This window comes from Crinia signifera, chromosome 3 (assembly GCF_055691185.1).
Source record: "Crinia signifera chromosome 3, ASM5569118v1, whole genome shotgun sequence".
Classification (NCBI taxonomy): domain Eukaryota; kingdom Metazoa; phylum Chordata; class Amphibia; order Anura; family Myobatrachidae; genus Crinia; species Crinia signifera.
Window position 1 is genome coordinate 323,191,455 of NC_139219.1, and position 21,604 is coordinate 323,213,058.

General features: G+C 49.5%; 1 protein-coding gene across 2 annotated transcripts in view; it reads right to left on the reverse strand.

The window, feature by feature from the left end:
• The window catches only part of MSRA (methionine sulfoxide reductase A), a 213,735-nt gene that overhangs the window by 76,592 nt on the left and 115,539 nt on the right, over positions 1 to 21,604 (reverse strand). For both annotated transcript variants that reach the window (XM_083178784.1, XM_083178785.1), the window contains 2 exons: positions 20,147 to 20,251; positions 823 to 929 (listed from right to left, as the gene is read on the reverse strand). In XM_083178784.1, coding sequence (XP_083034910.1) covers positions 823 to 929; positions 20,147 to 20,251 — 212 coding nt within the window. The remainder of the gene's footprint in view (positions 1 to 822; positions 930 to 20,146; positions 20,252 to 21,604) is intronic.

Genomic DNA, 21,604 nt, shown 5'->3' on the forward strand with positions numbered 1-21,604 from the left:
CTTTTAGTAACACTGACTGGACCCCAAATATTGTCTAATTCAGTTTATCATGGTCAGTGGCTGCTTGGCCTGACTGCTGCTGGCAATGGCATTATTGTGGCTGTAATAGGGACAACGCAGAGTTAGATTTGCATGTGGGGCCTTTGTGGCGTTCCCCTTACTGCGGGAACACTGATACGGACCTATGTAACGCATATGCAGCGTCCGCTGAGCGGTGACGCCCCAATTATGGGGTACATTTACTAAGCCACAAAAGCCAGGCGGTTCTGTAAGGGCTTTACATGGGACGGTGACGTTGGAATAGAATTCTGGAGGACAGTTGGAGCCACTGCAGGGGTTAGGGTATCACAGTGGATGGGGGGGGGGGGGGGTAACAAGAGTACAGTCAGTCTTGCTGGGGCATTTGGGGCAAATTGGGGATGGCCAAAAAAAAGGGCTTCTGAGATGGATGGAGACACCAAGGCTTGAAGGTGAATGGGTCATAGGGTCGACACAACTAACAACAACAACACACAACAATGCATGTAGACTTTAGGTGTGTCGACCTAACGACACACCTAAAGTCATATTGTTAATCCAAAGGGAAACCAGAGGAAGGGTGGTAACATTAGGAGAGGGGGATATAGATTGTAAGCTCTGTGGGGCAGAGACTGATGTAAATGGTTGCATACAGTAAGATTTACACGCTGAGGAAACAACAGTAACGTACATAACAATGACCCTCAGGACGTAAGAGGCCTCAGGGTGCTACAGATTGCAGGACCCCAGCTCTAATCCTCCCCGGTGCCGAGCCCGCCATGTGTGTCATCCCGTAATCCCTACCTTCTGGTAATCTGCTTTGGTCTTTAGGGCAGCGTCCATCTGTTCCTTGGTGTACGTATAGATGGCAGAGCGGTACATGGTGCCTGCATCGTTACCCTGACGCATCCCTGGAAGACAAAGAAATAACAGTTACTCACTAACCCTTTCCATGGACATCAACAGCAACAGCTATTTTACTGAGACTTGTAGTACCGCACATAAACTATTTTACTGAGACGTGTAGTACCGCACATAAGCTATCTTACTGAGACTTGTAGTACCGCGCATAAGCTATCTTACTGAGACTTGTAGTACCGCACATAAGCTATCTTACTGAGACGTGTAGTACCGCACATAAGCTATCTTACTGAGACTTGTAGTACCGCGCATAAGCTATCTTACTGAGACTTGTAGTACCGCACATAAGCTATCTTACTGAGACTTGTAGTACCGCACATAAGCTATTTTACTGAGACGTGTAGTACCGCACATAAGCTATCTTACTGAGACTTGTAGTACCGCACATAAGCTATTTTACTGAAACGTGTAGTATCGCACATAAGCTATTTTACGGAGACTTGTAGTGCCGCATAAGCTATCTTACTGAGACTTGTAGTACCGCACATAAGCCATCTTACTAAGACTTGTAGTACCGCACATAAACCATCTTACTGAGACGTGTAGTTCCGCACATAAGCCATCTTACTGAGACGTGTAGTACCGCACATAAGCTATCTTACTGAGACTTGTAGTACTGCACATAAGCTATCTTACTGAGACTTGTAGTACCGCACATAAGCTATGCTAATGAGACTTGTAGTACCGCACATAAGCTATCTTACTGAGACTTGTAGTACCGCACATAAGCTATCTTACTAAGACTTGTAGTACCGCACATAAGCTATCTTAATGAGACTTGTAGTACCGCACATAAGCTATCTTACTGAGACTTGTAGTACCGCACATAAGCTATCTTACTGAGACTTGTAGCACCGCACATAAGCTATCTTACTGAGACTTGTAGTACCGCACATAAGCTATCTTACTAAGACTTGTAGTACCGCACATAAGCTATCTTACTGAGACTTGTAGCACCGCACATAAGCTATCTTACTAAGACTTGTAGTACCGCACATAAGCTATCTTAATGAGACTTGTAGTACCGCACATAAGCTATCTTACTGAGACTTGTAGTACCGCACATAAGCTATCTTACTGAGACTTGTAGCACCGCACATAAGCTATCTTACTGAGACTTGTAGTACCGCACATAAGCTATCTTACTAAGACTTGTAGTACCGCACATAAGCTATCTTACTGAGACGTGTAGTACCGCACATAAGCTATCTTACTGAGACTTGTAGTACTGCACATAAGCTATCTTACTGAGACTTGTAGTACCGCACATAAGCTATGCTAATGAGACTTATAGTACCGCACATAAGCTATCTTACTGAGACTTGTAGTACCGCACATAAGCTATCTTACTAAGACTTGTAGTACCGCACATAAGCTATCTTAATGAGACTTGTAGTACCGCACATAAGCTATCTTACTGAGACATGTAGTACCGCACATAAGCTATCTTACTGAGACTTGTAGCACCGCACATAAGCTATCTTACTGAGACTTGTAGTACTGCATAGAAGCTATCTTACTGAGACTTGTAGTGCCGCATAAGCTATCTTACTGAGACTTGTAGTACCGCACATAAGCTATCTTACTAAGACTTGTAGTACCGCACATAAACCATCTTACTGAGACGTGTAGTTCCGCACATAAGCCATCTTACTGAGACGTGTAGTACCGCACATAAGCTATCTTACTGAGACGTGTAGTACCGCACATAAGCTATCTTACTGAGACTTGTAGTACTGCACATAAGCTATCTTACTGAGACTTGTAGTACCGCACATAAGCTATCTTACTGAGACTTGTAGTACCGCACAGAAGCTATGTTACTGAGATGTGTAGTACTGCACATCAGCTATCTTACTGAGACTTGTAGTACTGCACACAAGCTATCTTACTAAGACTTGTAGTACCACACAGAAGCTCTCTTACTGAGACGTGTAGTACCACACAGAAGCTCTCTTACTGGCTTGTAGTACTGCACCCAAGCTATCTTACTGAGACTTGTAGTACCGCACAGAAGCTATCTTATTGAAACGTGTAGTACTGCACATAAGCTATCTTACTGAGACGTGTACTACCGCACATAAGCTATCTTACTGAGACGTGTAGTACCGCACATAAGCTATCTGACTGAGACTTGTAGTACCGCACAGAAGCTATCTTACTGAGAATGGTAGTGCCGCACAGAAGCTATCTTACAGAGACTTGTAGTACCGCACATAAGCTATCTTACTGAGACTTGTAGTACCGCACATAAGCTATCTTACTGAGACTTGTAGTACCGCACATAAGCTATCTTACTGAGACGTGTAGTACCGCACATAAGCTATCTTACTGAGACTTGTAGTACCGCACATAAGCCATCTTACTGAGACGTGTAGTACCGCACATAAGCTATCTTACTGAGACTTGTAGTACCGCACATAAGCTATCTTACTAAGACTTGTAGTACCGCACATAAGCTATCTTACTGAGACTTGTAGTACCGCACATAAGCTATCTTACTGAGACTTGTAGTACCGCACATAAGCCATCTTACTGAGACTTGTAGTACCGCACATAAGCTATCTTACTGAGACTTGTAGTACCAAGTCTACGTGCACACACCCGCCTTCGTATATCAAGTCTATGTGTACACACCCGACCCACCGTACATCAAGTCTATGTGTACACACGCGCTAACCGTACATCAAGTCTACATGCACACATCCGCCTCCGTACATCAAGTCTATATGCACACATCCGCCTCCGTACATCAAGTCTACATACACACATCCGCTTCCGTACATCAAGTCTACATGCACACATCCGCCTCCGTACACCAAGTCCACATACACACATCCGCCTCCGTACATCAAGTCTACATGCACACATCCGTCTCCATACATCAAGTCTACATGCACACATCCGCCTCCATACATCAAGTCTACGTGTACACATCCGCCTCCGTACACCAAGTCCACATGCACACATCCGCCTCCGTACATCAAGTCTACATACACACATCCGCCTCCGTACACCAAGTCTACATGCACACATCCGCCTCCGTACATCAAGTCTACGTGCACACATCCGCCTCCGTACATCAAGTCTACATACACACATCCGCCTCCGTACATCAAGTCTACATACACACATCCGCTTCCGTACATCAAGTCTACATGCACACATCCGCCTCCGTACATCAAGTCTACATGCACACATCCGCCTCCATACATCAAGTCTACATGCACACATCCGCCTCCATACATCAAGTCTACGTGCACACATCTGCCTCCGTACATCAAGTCTACGTGTACACATCCGCCTCCGTACACCAAGTCCACATGCACACATCCACCTCCGTACATCAAGTCTACATACACACATCCGCCTCCGTACACCAAGTCTACGTGCACACATCCGCCTCCGTACATCAAGTCTACGTGCACACATCCGCCTCCGTACATCAAGTCTACGTGCACACATCCGCCTCCGTACATCAAGTCTACATGCACACATCCGCCTCCGTACATCAAGTCTACATGCACACACCCGCCTCCGTACATCAAGTCTACGTGCACACATCCGCCTCCGTACATCAAGTCTACGTGCACACATCCGCCTCCGTACATCAAGTCTACATGCACACATCCGCCTCCGTACATCAAGTCTACGTGTACACATCCGCCTCCGTATATCAAGTCTACGTGCACACATCCGCCTCCGTACATCAAGTCTACGTGCACACATCCGCCTCTGTACATCAAGTCTACATGCACACATCCGCCTCCGTACATCAAGTCTACATGCATACATCCGCCTCCGTACATCAAGTCTACATGCACACATCCCCCTCCGTACATCAAGTCTACATGCACACACCCGACCCTCCGTACATCAAGTCTATGTGTACACATCCGCCTCCGTACATCAAGTCTACGTGCACACATCCGCCTCCGTACATCAAGTCTACGTGCACACATCCGCCTCCTTACATCAAGTCTACGTGCACACATCCGCCTCCGTACATCAAGTCTACGTGCACACATCCGCCTCCGTACATCAAGTCTACGTGCACACATCCGCCTCCGTACATCAAGTCTACGTGCACACATCCGCCTCCGTACATCAAGTCTACATGCACACATCCGCCTCCGTACATCAAGTCTACATGCACACATCCGCCTCCGTACATCAAGTCTACATGCACACATCCGCCTCCGTACATCAAGTCTACATGCACACATCCGCCTCCGTACATCAAGTCTACATGCACACATCCGCCTCCGTACATCAAGTCTACATGCACACATCCGCCTCCGTACATCAAGTCTACATGCACACATCCGCCTCCGTACATCAAGTCTACATGCACACATCCGCCTCCGTACATCAAGTCTACATGCACACATCCGCCTCCGTACACCAAGTCCACATACACACATCCGCCTCCGTACATCAAGTCTACATGCACACATCTGCCTCCGTACACCAAGTCTACATGCACACATCCGCCTCCGTACATCAAGTCTACGTGTACACATCCGCCTCCGTACATCAAGTCTACGTGCACACATCCGCCTCCGTACATCAAGTCTACATGCACACATCCGCCTCCGTACATCAAGTCTACGTGCACACATCCGCCTCCGTACATCAAGTCTACATACACACATCCGCGTCCGTACATCAAGTCTACGTGCACACATCCGCCTCAGTACATCAAGTCTACATGCACACACCCGCCTCCGTACATCAAGTCTACGTGCACACATCCGCCTCCGTACATCAAGTCTACATGCACACATCCGCCTCCGTACATCAAGTCTACATGCACACATCCGCCTCCGTACATCAAGTCTACATGCACACATCCGCCTCCGTACATCAAGTCTACATGCACACATCCGCCTCCGTACATCAAGTCTACATGCACACATCCGCCTCCGTACATCAAGTCTACATGCACACACCCGCCTCCGTACATCAAGTCTACATGCACACATCCGCCTCCGTACATCAAGTCTACATGCACACATCCGCCTCCGTACATCAAGTCTACATGCACACATCCGCCTCCGTACATCAAGTCTACATGCACACACCCGCCTCCGTACATCAAGTCTACATGCACACATCCGCCTCCGTACATCAAGTCTACAAGCACACATCCGCCTCCGTACACCAAGTCTACATGCACACATCCGCCTCCGTACATCAAGTCTACATGCACACATCCGACCCTCCGTACATCAAGTCTACATGCACACATCCGCCTCCGTACATCAAGTCTACATGCACACATCCGCCTCCGTACATCAAGTCTACATGCACACATCCGCCTCCGTACATCAAGTCTACATGCACACATCCGCCTCCGTACATCAAGTCTACATGCACACATCCGCCTCCGTACACCAAGTCCACATACACACATCCGCCTCCGTACATCAAGTCTACATGCACACATCTGCCTCCGTACACCAAGTCTACATGCACACACCCTACCCTCCGTACATCAAGTCTACATGCACACATCCGCCTCCATACACCAAGTCCACATACACACATCTGCCTCCGTACATCAAGTCTACGTGCACACGTCCGCCTCCGTACATCAAGTCTACATGCACACATCCGACCCTCCGTACATCAAGTCTACATGCACACATCCGCCTCCGTACATCAAGTCTACATGCACACATCCGCCTCCGTACATCAAGTCTACATGCACACATCCGCCTCCGTACATCAAGTCTACATGCACACATCCGCCTCCGTACATCAAGTCTACATGCACACATCCGCCTCCGTACATCAAGTCTACATGCACACATCCGCCTCCGTACACCAAGTCCACATACACACATCCGCCTCCGTACATCAAGTCTACATGCACACATCCGCCTCCGTACACCAAGTCCACATACACACATCCGCCTCCGTACATCAAGTCTACATGCACACATCTGCCTCCGTACATCAAGTCTACATGCACACATCCGCCTCCGTACATCAAGTCTACATGCACACATCCGCCTCCGTACATCAAGTCTACGTGCACACATCCGCCTCCGTACATCAAGTCTACATGCACACATCCGCCTCCGTACATCAAGTCTACGTGCACACATCCGCCTCCGTACATCAAGTCTACATGCACACATCCGCCTCCGTACATCAAGTCTACATGCACACATCCGCCTCCGTACATCAAGTCTACATGCACACATCCGCCTCCGTACATCAAGTCTACATGCACACATCCGCCTCCGTACACCAAGTCCACATACACACATCCGCCTCCGTACATCAAGTCTACATGCACACATCCGCCTCCGTACACCAAGTCTACATGCACACACCCTACCCTCCGTACATCAAGTCTACATGCACACATCCGCCTCCATACACCAAGTCCACATACACACATCCGCCTCCGTACATCAAGTCTACGTGCACACATCCACCTCCGTACATCAAGTCTACGTGCACACATCCGCCTCCGTACATCAAGTCTACATGCACACATCCGCCTCCGTACATCAAGTCTACATGCACACATCCGCCTCCGTACATCAAGTCTACATGCACACATCCGCCTCCGTACATCAAGTCTACATGCACACATCTGCCTCCGTACATCAAGTCTACATGCACACATCCGCCTCCGTACATCAAGTCTACATGCACACGTCCGCCTCCGTACATCAAGTCTACATGCACACATCCGCCTCCGTACATCAAGTCTACATGCACACATCCGCCTCCGTACACCAAGTCCACATGCACACACCCGCCTCCGTACATCAAGTCTACATGCACACATCCGCCTCCGTACACCAAGTCCACATGCACACATCCGCCTCCGTACATCAAGTCTACATGCACACATCCGCCTCCGTACATCAAGTCTACATGCACACATCTGCCTCCGTACATCAAGTCTACATGCACACACCCGCCTCCGTACATCAAGTCTACATGCACACATCCGCCTCCGTACACCAAGTCCACATGCACACATCCGCCTCCGTACACCAAGTCCACATGCACACATCTGCCTCCGTACACCAAGTCTACATACACACATCCGCCTCCGTACATCAAGTCTACGTGTATACATCCGCCTCCGTTCATCAAGTCTATGACCATCAAATGATTTCTCCTGCAAGCAGCTGCATGCGAGGAGATGTGTTGGTGGGAAGGGATTCGGGTGCTGGGGGGGCATTTGGCAGTGAGGCGTTAAGTCGCTCGCTAAGCAGAAAACTACCCTTGCTTAGCGAGTCAACCTGAATTAGAGCCATTGTTGGAACCGGCAGAACTATGGCCTGTCATAATCACACCCTTTGTATGTGAAGTGATTTATAGGTCTCAGGGTTTATAAATAACAACAGAAATGGATACACGCATTGTCTGACGTAACGCACATTCAACATATAAAGCCAGAGCAATGAGTGTAATCTGTGAGCAGCAAGACACATATTATCTGCCAGCCCCGTACAGAATGACCGGCCTCCATCCACAGCTCAGCACACCGCACACACACAAAGGGAAATATCCTGGCCAAAACTCAAACATTAAGCTTTCCTTGAAAATCTATTCAGCTGAGCTATGACCTTAAAAAGATTAAAAGACTGAAGGCGGGCTAGTAATTACTGGTAAACTATGATTTATGAAGACATGCCTCAATGCTCCATTCCAGAATGCAGGAAATGTAACCTGCAGTCTCTATTCTAGGACTGGCAATACCCCCCGGGCTGCACGCTAGGCCAGCTCTATAACTGCCAGCGGTAACGAATCGTGTACAGCACCAGAGCGTGCCAATTCTGGAGCACAAACGTAAAAGGGGGAAATGTGTCAAGTCTTGGCGACAGATTTATCAAGCTTGTGAGAAAAGGGAGAGTGATAAACAGCCAACCAATCAGCTCCTACCTTGCCATGTTACAGGCTGGGTTTCAAAAATGTCAGGCAGGAGCTGATTGGCCGGTTGTTTATCACCATAAATTTTTGAAGCTTGATACATCTGGCCCTTGCAGCCAATCAGCTTCTGTCTGTTACCTGGCACAGTTGATTACATGACATGTTATCGCTCCTCAATGACTACAGGATAAGGGCAATGCTCGAGAAGAATAATTATCCCATCACACACATCTATACTGCGGATTATTAGTGTGTGAGTGGCGAACAATGAGCAAGTTGCTATAGCAGCCAGTGATCACAGGCATGCCTCTACCTGGTGTTCAAGTGCCGCCGTTCTTGTGTGTTTGCCTTAGAAGTATTCCTGGCCTGCTGTAGATTTGTATGATGTACTGTATGTAGATTGCAGAACTCACCACCACAGTTTCCATTGTTTCCCTTCTATTCCCCCGTCAAAAACTCTTCTCAGGACTTGATTCGGAGTTGAATATGCAGCTGCGATTTCGCTCGCCAAAAATTAGCGAAAATATGCACTTGGCGCAGACACTGCCCACGGCGTGGGTCAGTGACATTGTGCGCACCTCTGACTAAGCCCCTCTTCCTGATAGTGATACTCCTTTTACAATAAAATAGCATGGGGTATCACTAGGGGGCTGAGCATGCCTATATGGGCCAGGAGTATGACATTTAGGAAACCGGTACTAGACACTTCCCAAAGTGTCCAGCTGCTTTGGATGGGGTGTAATACAAGGTGCATGCTGTCACATTGTGGCATGGGTTTGGCTGTTGGGAATATGACATGGTCCAAAACTATGAGGGAGCAGGTCCCTAATCTGCCACACTAACTGTTTAATGGCTAATATAAGGATCTAGCACAGTGTCTAAACCTAACCCACCCACTAGCACCTAACCCTAACATCCCATCTCACGGCCCAATGATAACCCCCCCCCTCTATTGCCTAACCCTCCCCTCTCACAGCCCTCACTCCAATCCCTCTAATGCCTAACCCTAATCTTCCCATTAGTGCACCACCCTAACCTCCGCTCCCGCAGCTCAACGCTAACCTAGCCCCTTGTGCCTAACCCTAATCCTCCCCCCATTGGCTAACCCTAACCCACCATCCTGCAGCTTAACCATCACCCCTTAGTGCCCAAACATAACCTCCCCCTCATAGTCTAACCCTAACCCACCATCCTGCAGCTTAACCATCACCCCCTAGTGCCCAACCATAACCTCCCCCTCTCATAGTCTAACCCAAACCACCCATCCTGCACCCTATCAACCCCTAGTGCCCAACCATAACCTCCCCTCTCATAGTCTAACCCAAACCCCCCATCCTGCAGCCTAACCATCACCCCCTAGTGCCCAACCATAACCTCCCCTCTCCCTCACCCCCTAGTACCCAACCATAACCTCCCCTCTCCCTCACCGCCTAGTACCCAACCATAACCTCCCCTCTCCCTCACCCCCTAGTACCCAACCATAACCTCCCCTCTCCCTCACCCCCTAGTACCCAACCATAACCTCCCCTCTCCCTCACCCCCTAGTACCCAACCATAACCTCCCCTCTCCCTCACCCCCTAGTACCCAACCATAACCTCCCCTCTCCCTCACTCCCTAGTATCCAACCATAACCTCCCCTCTCCCTCACCCCCTAGTATCCAACCATAACCTCCCCTCTCCCTCACCCCCTAGTATCCAACCATAACCTCCCCTCTCCCTCACCCTCTAGTGCCCAACCATAACCTCCCCTCTCCCTCACCGCCTAGTACCCAACCATAACCTCCCCTCTCCCTCACTCCCTAGTATCCAACCATAACCTCCCCTCTCCCTCACCCCCTAGTACCCAACCATAACCTCCCCTCTCCCTCACCCTCTAGTGCCCAACCATAACCTCCCCTCTCCCTCACCGCCTAGTACCCAACCATAACCTCCCCTCTCCCTCACTCCCTAGTATCCAACCATAACCTCCCCTCTCCCTCACCCCCTAGTACCCAACCATAACCTCCCCTCTCCCTCACCCCCTAGTGCCCAACCATAACCTCCCCTCTCCCTCACCGCCTAGTACCCAACCATAACCTCCCCTCTCCCTCACTCCCTAGTACCCAACCATAACCTCCCCTCTCCCTCACCCTCTAGTGCCCAACCATAACCTCCCCTCTCCCTCACCGCCTAGTACCCAACCATAACCTCCCCTCTCCCTCACTCCCTAGTGCCCAACCATAACCTCCCCTCTCCCTCACCGCCTAGTACCCAACCATAACCTCCCCTCTCCCTCACTCCCTAGTATCCAACCATAACCTCCCCTCTCCCTCACCCCCTAGTACCCAACCATAACCTCCCCTCTCCCTCACCCCCTAGTACCCAACCATAACCTCCCTTCTCATAGCCTGACCCTTACCACCCATCCTGCAGCCTAACCGTCACCCCCTAGTGCCCAACCATAACCTACCCTCTCTCTCACCCCCTAGTGCCCAACCATAACCTCCCCCTCTCATAGTGTAACCCTAACCCCCCATCCTGCAGCCTAACCATCACCTCCTAGTGCCCACCAATAACCTTCCCTTTCAAGCCTGACCCTAGCCCATCATCCTGCAGCCTAACCGTCTCCCCCTAGTGCCCAACCATAACCTCCCCTCTCCCTCACCCCCTAGGGCCCAACCATAACCTCCCCTCTCATAGCCTGACCCTAACCCACCATCCTACAGCCTAACCCTCACCCCCTAGTGCCCAACCATAACCTCCTCTCTCATAGCCTGACCCTAACCCACCATCCAGCAGCCTAACCCTCACCCCCTAGTGCCCAACCATAACCTCCCCAACCATTACCCCTAGTGGATAACCCAGACCCTCCTGTAGTCTAAACATAAAAATCCCCTCCTGCATCCTAACCCTTGGCTATTGATCAGTGCAGAAGGTCAACATTTCAGGAATCAACATTGTGAGCATGTCAACATTCTTCAGATGTCAACATGTGTTATGTTAATTTATGCAGACACAGCGTGACCATACTCTACTCTGCCTCTGCCAGTGGGCATGAGTGTTAGATTCCCTCCTGACCCCCCCGAGTTGCCCACTTCCTGAGATCATGCAACTACAAATTTTCAATCATTTCCAGTGCTACCATGGAACAGGTTGGAATTTTGGCTCCTCTGGACATGGCACATTCAACCTGTTCCACTAATTAGAGACACAGTTACACGATGAGAGACAGTCACACGATGAGAGAGACACAGTCACACGATGAGAGAGACACAGTCACACGATGAGAGGCACAGTCACACGATGAGAGAGAGACAGCTATACAATGAGAGAGACACAGTCACACGATGAGAGAGACACAGTCACACGATGAGAGAGACACAGTCACACGATGAGAGAGACACAGTCACACGATGAGAGAGACACAGTCACACGATGAAAGAGACACAGTCACACGATGAGAGAGACACAGTCACACGATGAGAGAGGCACAGTCACACGATGAGAGGCACAGCCACACGATGAGAGAGACACAGTCACATGATGAGAGACACAGTCACACGATGAGAGAGACAGTCACACGATGAGAGAGACAGTCACACGATAAGAGAGACACAGTCACACGATAAGAGAGACACAGTCACACGATGAGAGGCACAGCCACACGATGAGAGAGACACAGTCACATGATGAGAGACACAGTCACACGATGAGAGAGACAGTCACACGATAAGAGAGACACAGTCACACGATGAGAGGCACAGCCACACGATGAGAGGCACAGCCACACGATGAGAGGCACAGCCACACGATGGGAGAGACACAGCCACACGATGAGAGAAACACAGTCACGCGATGAGAGAGACACAGTCACACGATGAGAGGCACTGGCATTACTGCGCTGTAACGCGACAGAGACGCCCGGCGTGACGGAGGCGCTCTCAGAGGTGGTAGCATAACGACTTTGTCTTGCCATTTTGCCGTTATACTTATTGGTATTGCAGAGGCAGCAAAACACCAGAGCGCCGGGCTGGGCATGTAACGATTAGTTATGTTAACACGTACAAAGTCGGGACTCGTTGTGAGAAAAAGCCTCGGACTCTGGGTTTCAGCCCTTCTTACACAGACTCAGTCGCACACAGATTGGTCGGTGTAATCTACAGAAGTTCTGTCGCTCCAGGATGTTTTATTTATGTGAATAAGTTGCACATTTCGAGCGATGCTTAGCGCAGGTGATCCTTCCAGGACCCGGCACACAGAGACGGGATGTTGGGCACAACTGACGTGGACACATGGGTACATACAGCTACTATAAGAGAAGATGGAAGGAAGAGGGAGGCCGAGGGCAGATGTCCGTACACACACTTCGATTTGGTCTATTTTTTATATTCGATTTTGCTTATAAGTAAAATCAAATCGAATGGACATCGAACGGTTGTCAGCCACATTCGATGTCCATTCGATGTTGATGTGCGGCCCCATGGCATCAAAATGAAAAAGAAATATAATACATAATAATTTTTATACATCAGAACTGTTCTGCTCGGACGATACATGGCCACGCAGCTGCTGTGTAAATACCACCAGTCACAGTAAACAGGGCATGCTTAGGGTTGCAGTTCCCCCGCAGGTTGGCAGCGTGTGAGTTAGATATCCGGTTTGGCCCGGTTGGTGGCTCATACAGCTGACAGACACGGCAGCCGTGTGCAGAGTGGCTATCTCCGCAGCGCACAATGACGGGATTTCTATATATAATTCCCAGTAAATAGGCCATATAGACAGGGAGACAAAGACTGGTGAGTGGAGCTATTTGGAAGCATACGCCAGAGATTATCCGCTGGCAGCAGTGAAAGGGAACATAAAAAGACCAGCTCTCCCCCAAACGCGGCTGCTTATTGTCTGAGCAATGGCATGAGGCAGACGCACAGCCTTTGGAGTGGGATAAGAGAATGAGCGAAATACACATTGCAGCTCTTTGTGCCACTTCTGCATTATATACTCCAGCTCCTGTGTACATGATTTATACCCGGGGACTACATCACAGCGCACGGTCTGTCATTACCACAGCATAGAATACATGTATATTATAGATACAAGGGTGAGGGTATAGGGGGAAGACATTACATCCGTGGCAAGTGTGTCAGGGTGGGGTAACTGTGGTGTGTGTGTGTGTATGTGTATCAGAAAGAAGTAACCATGGTGTGTGTCTGTGTGTGTCAGAGTGGGATAACGGTGTTGTGTGTGTGAGATTGTGTGTACCAGAGCAGGGTAACAGCGGTATAGTGTGTGTGTGTCAGAGCAGGGTAACTGTGGTGTGTGTTTGTATGTGTGTATCAGAGAGACGTAACCATGGTGTGTGTCTGTATGTGTCAGAGTGGGGTAACTGTGTGTGTGTGTGTGTCAGAGCAGGGTACCAGTGGTGTTTGTGTGTCAGAGCAGGGTAACAGCGGTATAGTGTGTGTGCCAGAGTGGGGTAACCATGGTCTGTGTGTGAGTGTAGGGTAACAGCGGTATAGTGTGTGTGTGTGGTGACTAGTATGATTGTGGTGCCTGGCTGTGGTGACCAGTATAGCTGTGGTGTCTAGTATGGTTGTGGTGACCAGTATAGTTGTGGTGCGTGGCTGTGGTGACCAGTATAGCTGTGGTGTCTAGTATGGTTGTGGTGACCAGTATAGCTGTGGTGAACAGTATAGCTGTGGTGACTAGTATGGTTGTGCTGACCAGTATAGCTGTGCTGACCAGTATAGCTGTGGTGCATGGCTGTGTGATCAGTATGGTTGTGGTGCCTGACTGTGGTGACCAATATAGTCTGATGCCTGGCTGTGGTGATAAGTATGGCTACAGTATGTGGCTATGGAGACCAGTATAGCTGTGGTGTCTAGTATAGCTGTGGTGTCTAGTATGGTTGTGATGACCAGTATAGCTGTGGTGACTAGTATGGTTGTGGTGACCAGTATGGCTGTGGTGACCAGTATAGCTGTGGTGTCTAGTATGGTTGTGATGACCAGTATAGCTGTGGTGACTAGTATGGTTGTGGTGACCAGTATAGCTGTGGTGTCTAGTATGGTTGTGATGACCAGTATAGCTGTGGTGACTAGTATGGTTGTGGTGACCAGTATGGCTGTGGTGACCAGTATAGCTGTGGTGTCTAGTATGGTTGTGATGACCAGTATAGCTGTGGTGACTAGTATGGTTGTGGTGACCAGTATAGCTGTGGTGTCTAGTATGGTTGTGGTGACCAGTATAGCTGTGGTGTCTAGTATGGTTGTGGTGACCAGTATAGTTTTGGTGACTAGTATGGTTGTGGTGACCAGTATAGCTGTGGTGTCTAGTATGGTTGCGGTGACCAGTATAGCTGTGGTGACTAGTATGGTTGTGGTGACCAGTATAGCTGTGGTGTCTAGTATGGTTGCGGTGACCAGTATAGCTGTGGTGACTAGTATGGTTGTGGTGACCAGTATGGTACATTGGTACAGTTGTGGTGCGTGGCTGTGGTGACCAATATAGCTGTGGTGTCTAGTATGGTTGTGATGACCAGTATAGCTGTGATGTCTAGTATGGTTGTGGTGACCAGTATAGCTGTGGTGACTAGTATGGTTGCGGTGACCAGTATAGCTGTGGTGACTAGTATGGTTGTGGTGACCAGTATAGCTGTGGTGTCTAGTATGGTTGTGGTGACCAGTATAGCTGTGGTGTCTAGTATGGTTGTGGTGACCAGTATAGCTGTGGTGACTAGTATGGTTGTGGTGACCAGTATAGCTGTGGTGTCTAGTATGGTTGTGGTGACCAGTATAGCTGTGGTGTCTAGTATGGTTGTGGTGACCAGTATAGCTGTGGTGACTAGTATGGTTGTGGTGACCAGTATAGCTGTGGTGACCAGTATAGCTGTGGTGTCTAGTATGGTTGTGGTGACCAGTATAGCTGTGGTGACTAGTATGGTTGTGGTGACCAGTATAGCTGTGGTGTCTAGTATGGTTGTGGTGACCAGTATAGCTGTGGTGTCTAGTATGGTTGTGGTGACCAGTATAGTTGTGGTGTGTGGCTGTGGTGACCAGTATAGCTGTGGTGTCTAGTATGGTTGTGGTGACCAGTATAGTTGTGGTGTGTGGCTGTGGTGAGCAGTATAGCTGTGGTGTCTAGTATGGTTGTGGTGACCAGTATAGCTGTGGTGACCAGTATGGTTGTGGTGACCAGTATGGCTGTGGTGACCAGCAGTATGGTTGTGCTGACCGTATAGCTGTGCTGACCAGTATAGCTGTGGTGCATGGCTGTGTGATCAGTATGGTTGTGGTGCCTGACTGTGGTGACCAATATAGTCTGATGCCTGGCTGTGGTGATCAGTATGGCTACAGTATGTGGCTATGGAGACCAGTACAGTTGTGGTGATCAGTATGGCTGCAGTGTGTGGCTGTGGTGACCAGTATAGCTGTGGTTCCTGGCTGTGGTCATACCTCCTAACATGACACTCCAGGAGGGACACAATGATCTGTTCCTGGACTTCCCTCTTAATGTATGATTGCCATCACCTGTGTGGAAACATCTTTATTATCAATGAATCTGTTTAAAACAGGTGATGGCAATCATACATAAAGAGGGAAGTCCAGGAACAGAGCATTGTGTCCCTCCTGGAATGGGTAATGTTGGGAGGTATGCCATGGTGACCAGCATCGGTATAGCTGTAGTGCCTGGCTGCGGTGTCCAGTATGGCTGCAGTGTGTAGCTGTGGAGACTAGTATAGATGTGGTGTCTGGCTGCGGTGACCAGTATAGGTGTGGTGCCTGGCTGCAGTGACCAGTATAGGTGTGGTGCCTGGCTGCAGTGTCCAGTATGGCTGCATTGTGTGGCTGCGGTGACCAGTATAGCTGTGGTGCCTGGCTGCAGTGTCCAGTATGGCTGCAGTGTGTGGCTGCGGTGACCAGTATAGCTGTGGTGCCTTGCGGTGTCCAGTATGGCTGCAGTGTGTGGCTGTGGTGACCAGTATAGCTGTGGTGCCTGGCTCCGGTGTCCAGTACGGCTGCAGTGTGTGGCTGCGGTGACCAGTATAGCTGTGGTGCCTGGCTGCAGTGTCCAGTATGGCTGCATTGTGTGGCTGCGGTGACCAGTATAGCTGTGGTGCCTGGCTGCAGTGTCCAGTATGGCTGCATTGTGTGGCTGCGGTGACCAGTATAGCTGTGGTGCCTGGCTGCAGTGTCCAGTATGGCTGCATTGTGTGGCTGCGGTGACCAGTATAGCTGTGGTGCCTGGCTGCAGTGTCCAGTATGGCTGCATTGTGTGGCTGCGGTGACCAGTATAGCTGTGGTGCCTGGCTGCAGTGACCAGTACGGCTGCATTGTGTGGCTGTAGTGACCAGTATAGCTGTGGTGCCTTGCGGTGTCCAGTATGGCTGCAGTGTGTGGCTGCGGTGACCAGTATAGCTGTGGTGCCTGGCTGCAGTGTCCAGTATGGCTGCATTGTGTGGCTGCGGTGACCAGTATAACTGTGGTGCCTGGCTGCAGTGTCCAGTATGGCTGCATTGTGTGGCTGCGGTGACCAGTATAGCTGTGGTGCCTGGCTGCAGTGTCCAGTACGGCTGCAGTGTGTGGCTGCGGTGACCAGTATAGCTGTGGTGCCTGGCTGCGGTGTCCAGTACGGCTGCATTGTGTGGCTGTAGTGACCAGTATAGCTGTGGTGCCTTGCGGTGTCCAGTATGGCTGCAGTGTGTGGCTGCGGTGACCAGTATAGCTGTGGTGCCTGGCTGCAGTGTCCAGTATGGCTGCATTGTGTGGCTGCGGTGACCAGTATAGCTGTGGTGCCTGGCTGCAGTGTCCAGTATGGCTGCATTGTGTGGCTGTGGTGACCAGTATAGCAGTGGTGCCTGGCTGCGGTGTTGCATACAAGCACGAATCAGGCCCATAGTTCTGCGCATGTAACCCCGGAGCAGTTCCGGCTGACTCGCATTCTGCTGTACAGCTGCAGAGCGCCCGCGGCAGCCCCAGGTCAGATACGTGTGAGCGAGGATCCGCATATGTCACAGTGCGCCGCAGGAAGGATACAAGTCGGCATTTAGACCTGTAATACTAGGTTGTGGGTGTTGCGGCTTCCCATACAAGTGCAGCTGTTCCATCACAAGGAAAGACACATCTGCTCATTAGCAATACAATGTAATTTCCAGCGTCTAATTATATGCAGATGATGGATTCTTTATGCATCGGCTAAAAACGGTACAGTCCTCGAAAAATAAAACAAACAAAAGTGCCTGCTGATAAGAAATATTGGAGAGTACATTGTACAGAGAGCCGGGCTCCAGACATTAATCTTCTTAATCTCCCCGGCTCACAAACCGCGCGGCGCTCGCAGCCGCGGCACCGCCTTGTGATGCAAATCAAGTGGAATATTTCATATTCAAAACACGAGATGGATTCTGCGAGATACAGGGAACATATAGTACAGTGTGGAGCCTCCCAAATACATCCTCTTATCAGACTGGAACACATTTCTCCTCATTACACTTCAATCTGCGGCAGGCGGCAATGTTTCGGTGATACGGCGAGATTGCTACGCCATCTCAGCAAGGCGGTATAACTAAACGTGAATAGTGATATCCGTCACTTAATCCCCCCCCCTCCCCCCATAACTGTGAGCTTTAAGAGAGGAGGAGGCAGTCCGTGTGTTGCCTCCTCCGGCCGGGCCCCTCCTAGCACAGTGCAGTCCGAACACTAGAGCACTCAGACTCTACTGCGCATGGAGAAATGGTGCGGCGAGCATTTTTCCAGTGATTCTGCCAGCGCTGCTGACCTCATTGCGTGATTCCGGAGGGTAAGTATTAAAGAATGGGTGCGTGTGGGCCCCCCTGGGACTCAGGGGCCCATGTGCACTGGGCACATTGCCTACTTCTAGCATCGCAGCTCTCCACACCCCACCCAGGAGATGGTTCCAGATGATTGATCTACAGCGTCTAGATAGACAGTCAATAAGTCTAACCCAAAAGGTTGACATGCAATATGTTGACAGGGTCAACAGTCGACATGAACCAGTGAACATATGAAAAGGTTGACATGAGTTTTTTTGTATATATAACAGACTTCCATGTCGGAATAGAGGGAGAATAATATACGGTAGTGAGTCCAGCATAGCGAGGCACTGAACCCAAAACATGGCGAGCATAGCCAGCACCTATTGGGGGTCCATGTCGACACTGACACCCAAAAAATGGTGAAAAACTCATGTCTACCCTTTTATGTCTACCTTTTGTCATGTCCTGATGTTATCGGACGGATCTCCGTTCCACGTGGCAGTGCCGCAATCTATAGAAGTGGGGTCTGGGATTAGAGGAGGGGGTTCCGTGTCACTTCTATACAAGTGGTGCAGACAGGCCTAAGTATCACCCAATTGTGACATTATTGCTCTTCTATGTGCAAATTGCACCATAACCCCGCACTTGCCCCTTCGACAAGCCCTACGGGATCTCCTGGATGGGGGCGTGAAAGTATTGACTGAAGAAAGAAATTTTTTTTAAGGATTTTGAGGATGGTGTTTTGGTTTGTGGACAATTTCGTCTTTGGTGATAGAAATATCCTTATTAAGCGCTTTATGAATGAAGGTTCCCAGCGTACGTAGCGATCAGGCGCATTGGCCTCTTATGCCGGATTACACACATGGCAGAACTTCCCATTATACTACAGCGTACAACAAATATGGAAGGCTGTGTTATATCAGAGTGGTGAATGAGCGGGTAGCTGCACAGACGGTGGCACTACTTCCTCAGAAGGCACAAACAGCCACTGGCACCACCTCGTCACAAGCCAATAAACTACCAGTATGACTTCAGGCCGCAATACTACAAGAAGGACATGCAGAGAACATACAGTCGCCACACAGATACTAAGCTAGACGCGTATGGGTACTTGCGCCCGTATGAGTGGTACCAGTGACTGCAGCCACCACTGAGTGGTACCCTTCGGGTGATGTGCCCAACTACATCTACCAGTATGCTGTGTTAGGGATGACCGCCAAACATCAATGATTTAATATCACCGATGGTCTATGACCACTGTGGAACATCGCAGCTTACCGAGTACCCGAGATGCCTCCCACCTCAATGCGTATGATACTGTACCTCCTACTTATAGGACCTCAGCCTTCATTATGATGCAGGGTGGACTCCGTTCTCCACGTCTACGCTAAGGTTGGTGAGTAACGAGCCCCCTGCACTAATTCGTTAGTAAATAAAATCCGATATACTGTAGCGCAATTTCAAGGTTCGTCAATTACAAGATGCTGAAAACTCTGATTATCCTTGGCTATAATTAGGAAGATAATGAAACATTGGTCCCGTCATCACTCTACCTTGTGTTGGGTTATGATTCTCCCAGAAGACCTTCAGTAATTTCTCATAGCTGATGTTTTCTGGCTGGTAGACCACGCGGACTACTTCTGCATGACCTGTTCTCCCTGTAATAAGACAATCAGAAGGAATTAACATAGGATCTCACACTCACACACGTGTGCATTTCTGGCTATGCAATCTACATGACCCTACAGAACAATGGCCCTTATGAAAGTTGCGTATTTTCGGACAGGAACCAAATCTTATTAGCCCCGCCTACCGTACGGATCGCACAGACCATCTGTATGTGGTTGGACGCCGACCGAACAGACCGCGAGTGGATGTTTCATGTGAACACCTCCTCCATCTGTGGGAACCTCCCCAATCCTCCGACTGTCGCCGACCATAGAATGATGGACCGAGCGGTCAGACAGCTCCGAGTGCTCAAGACCACTTGGACATTTCTCTGTGTGAATGCAGGGATATGGGCGGGCAGCTGACATCCGATCATATGTCCGCCCCCCACATGTGCATCACGGCTGGATTACTATACGGACGACCAGTGTTTTCATTGGAACACCCATGAAACGCGGGGCGTACGCATATGGTAATGAGCCCAAACAGCCCTTCCCGCCCCTCTTCACCCCCTGTTCTGATTGTTCCGATTAATCGTTTTCTATACGGAATTCACGCCATATTCGGAGGTGCGCAGCATTCGCACATTTGCATAAACGCCTCTGCACATGCGCAAACATGATACATCGGCCGTCCGACCGAACGCGCAGCCGTCCGACTCAATCAGAATAAGGGCCTATGAGAGTAACCACTGGCATAATGAGCAGGTTCTTCAATTAGATCATCAGAAAGCCGTCTCTGTCTCAGCCGTTGTGCAATACTGCAAATTGCTCGATGCCGGTAGTGCGCCAAGGACAGGCAGCAATCCGTCTACACACAGGATCAACAGGAGATCACAGGCAATTTTCTGAGGGATTGGTGAGATGAATGTTTTGCACAGGTCCGCCTGAGTAACAATCAGCTGGGATTCTATCTGATATTGTTCTGAACTCCCAGTGTCCAGTTGCCATGTGGTGTGTGCGCAGGATATTAAGCAGACGCAGAGTGGTCAGGACAAAACACAAAGCTCTTTCTGTACAGGCGAGACGTCATTCAACTCATGATGTAAATATATATATATATATATATATATATATATATATATATATATATATATCCTTACTATGGGCCTGGTTCTGAGCTGTACAGATCTCTAGGCATGGGCACAGATGTATATTTGCACATATCTGCATATGTCTGACCCACAGATGTGTTCACATACATCTAACCTGCTTTCCCATTAAACAGCCCTTCTAGTCATGCTACTCATAGCACCGGGCATCTTTTCCCATTAAATTGGGTTTTATTTGCAAATAGGAGGCTCAAACAGCTTCTGCTGATTAAAATTATATGCGGTATGTATA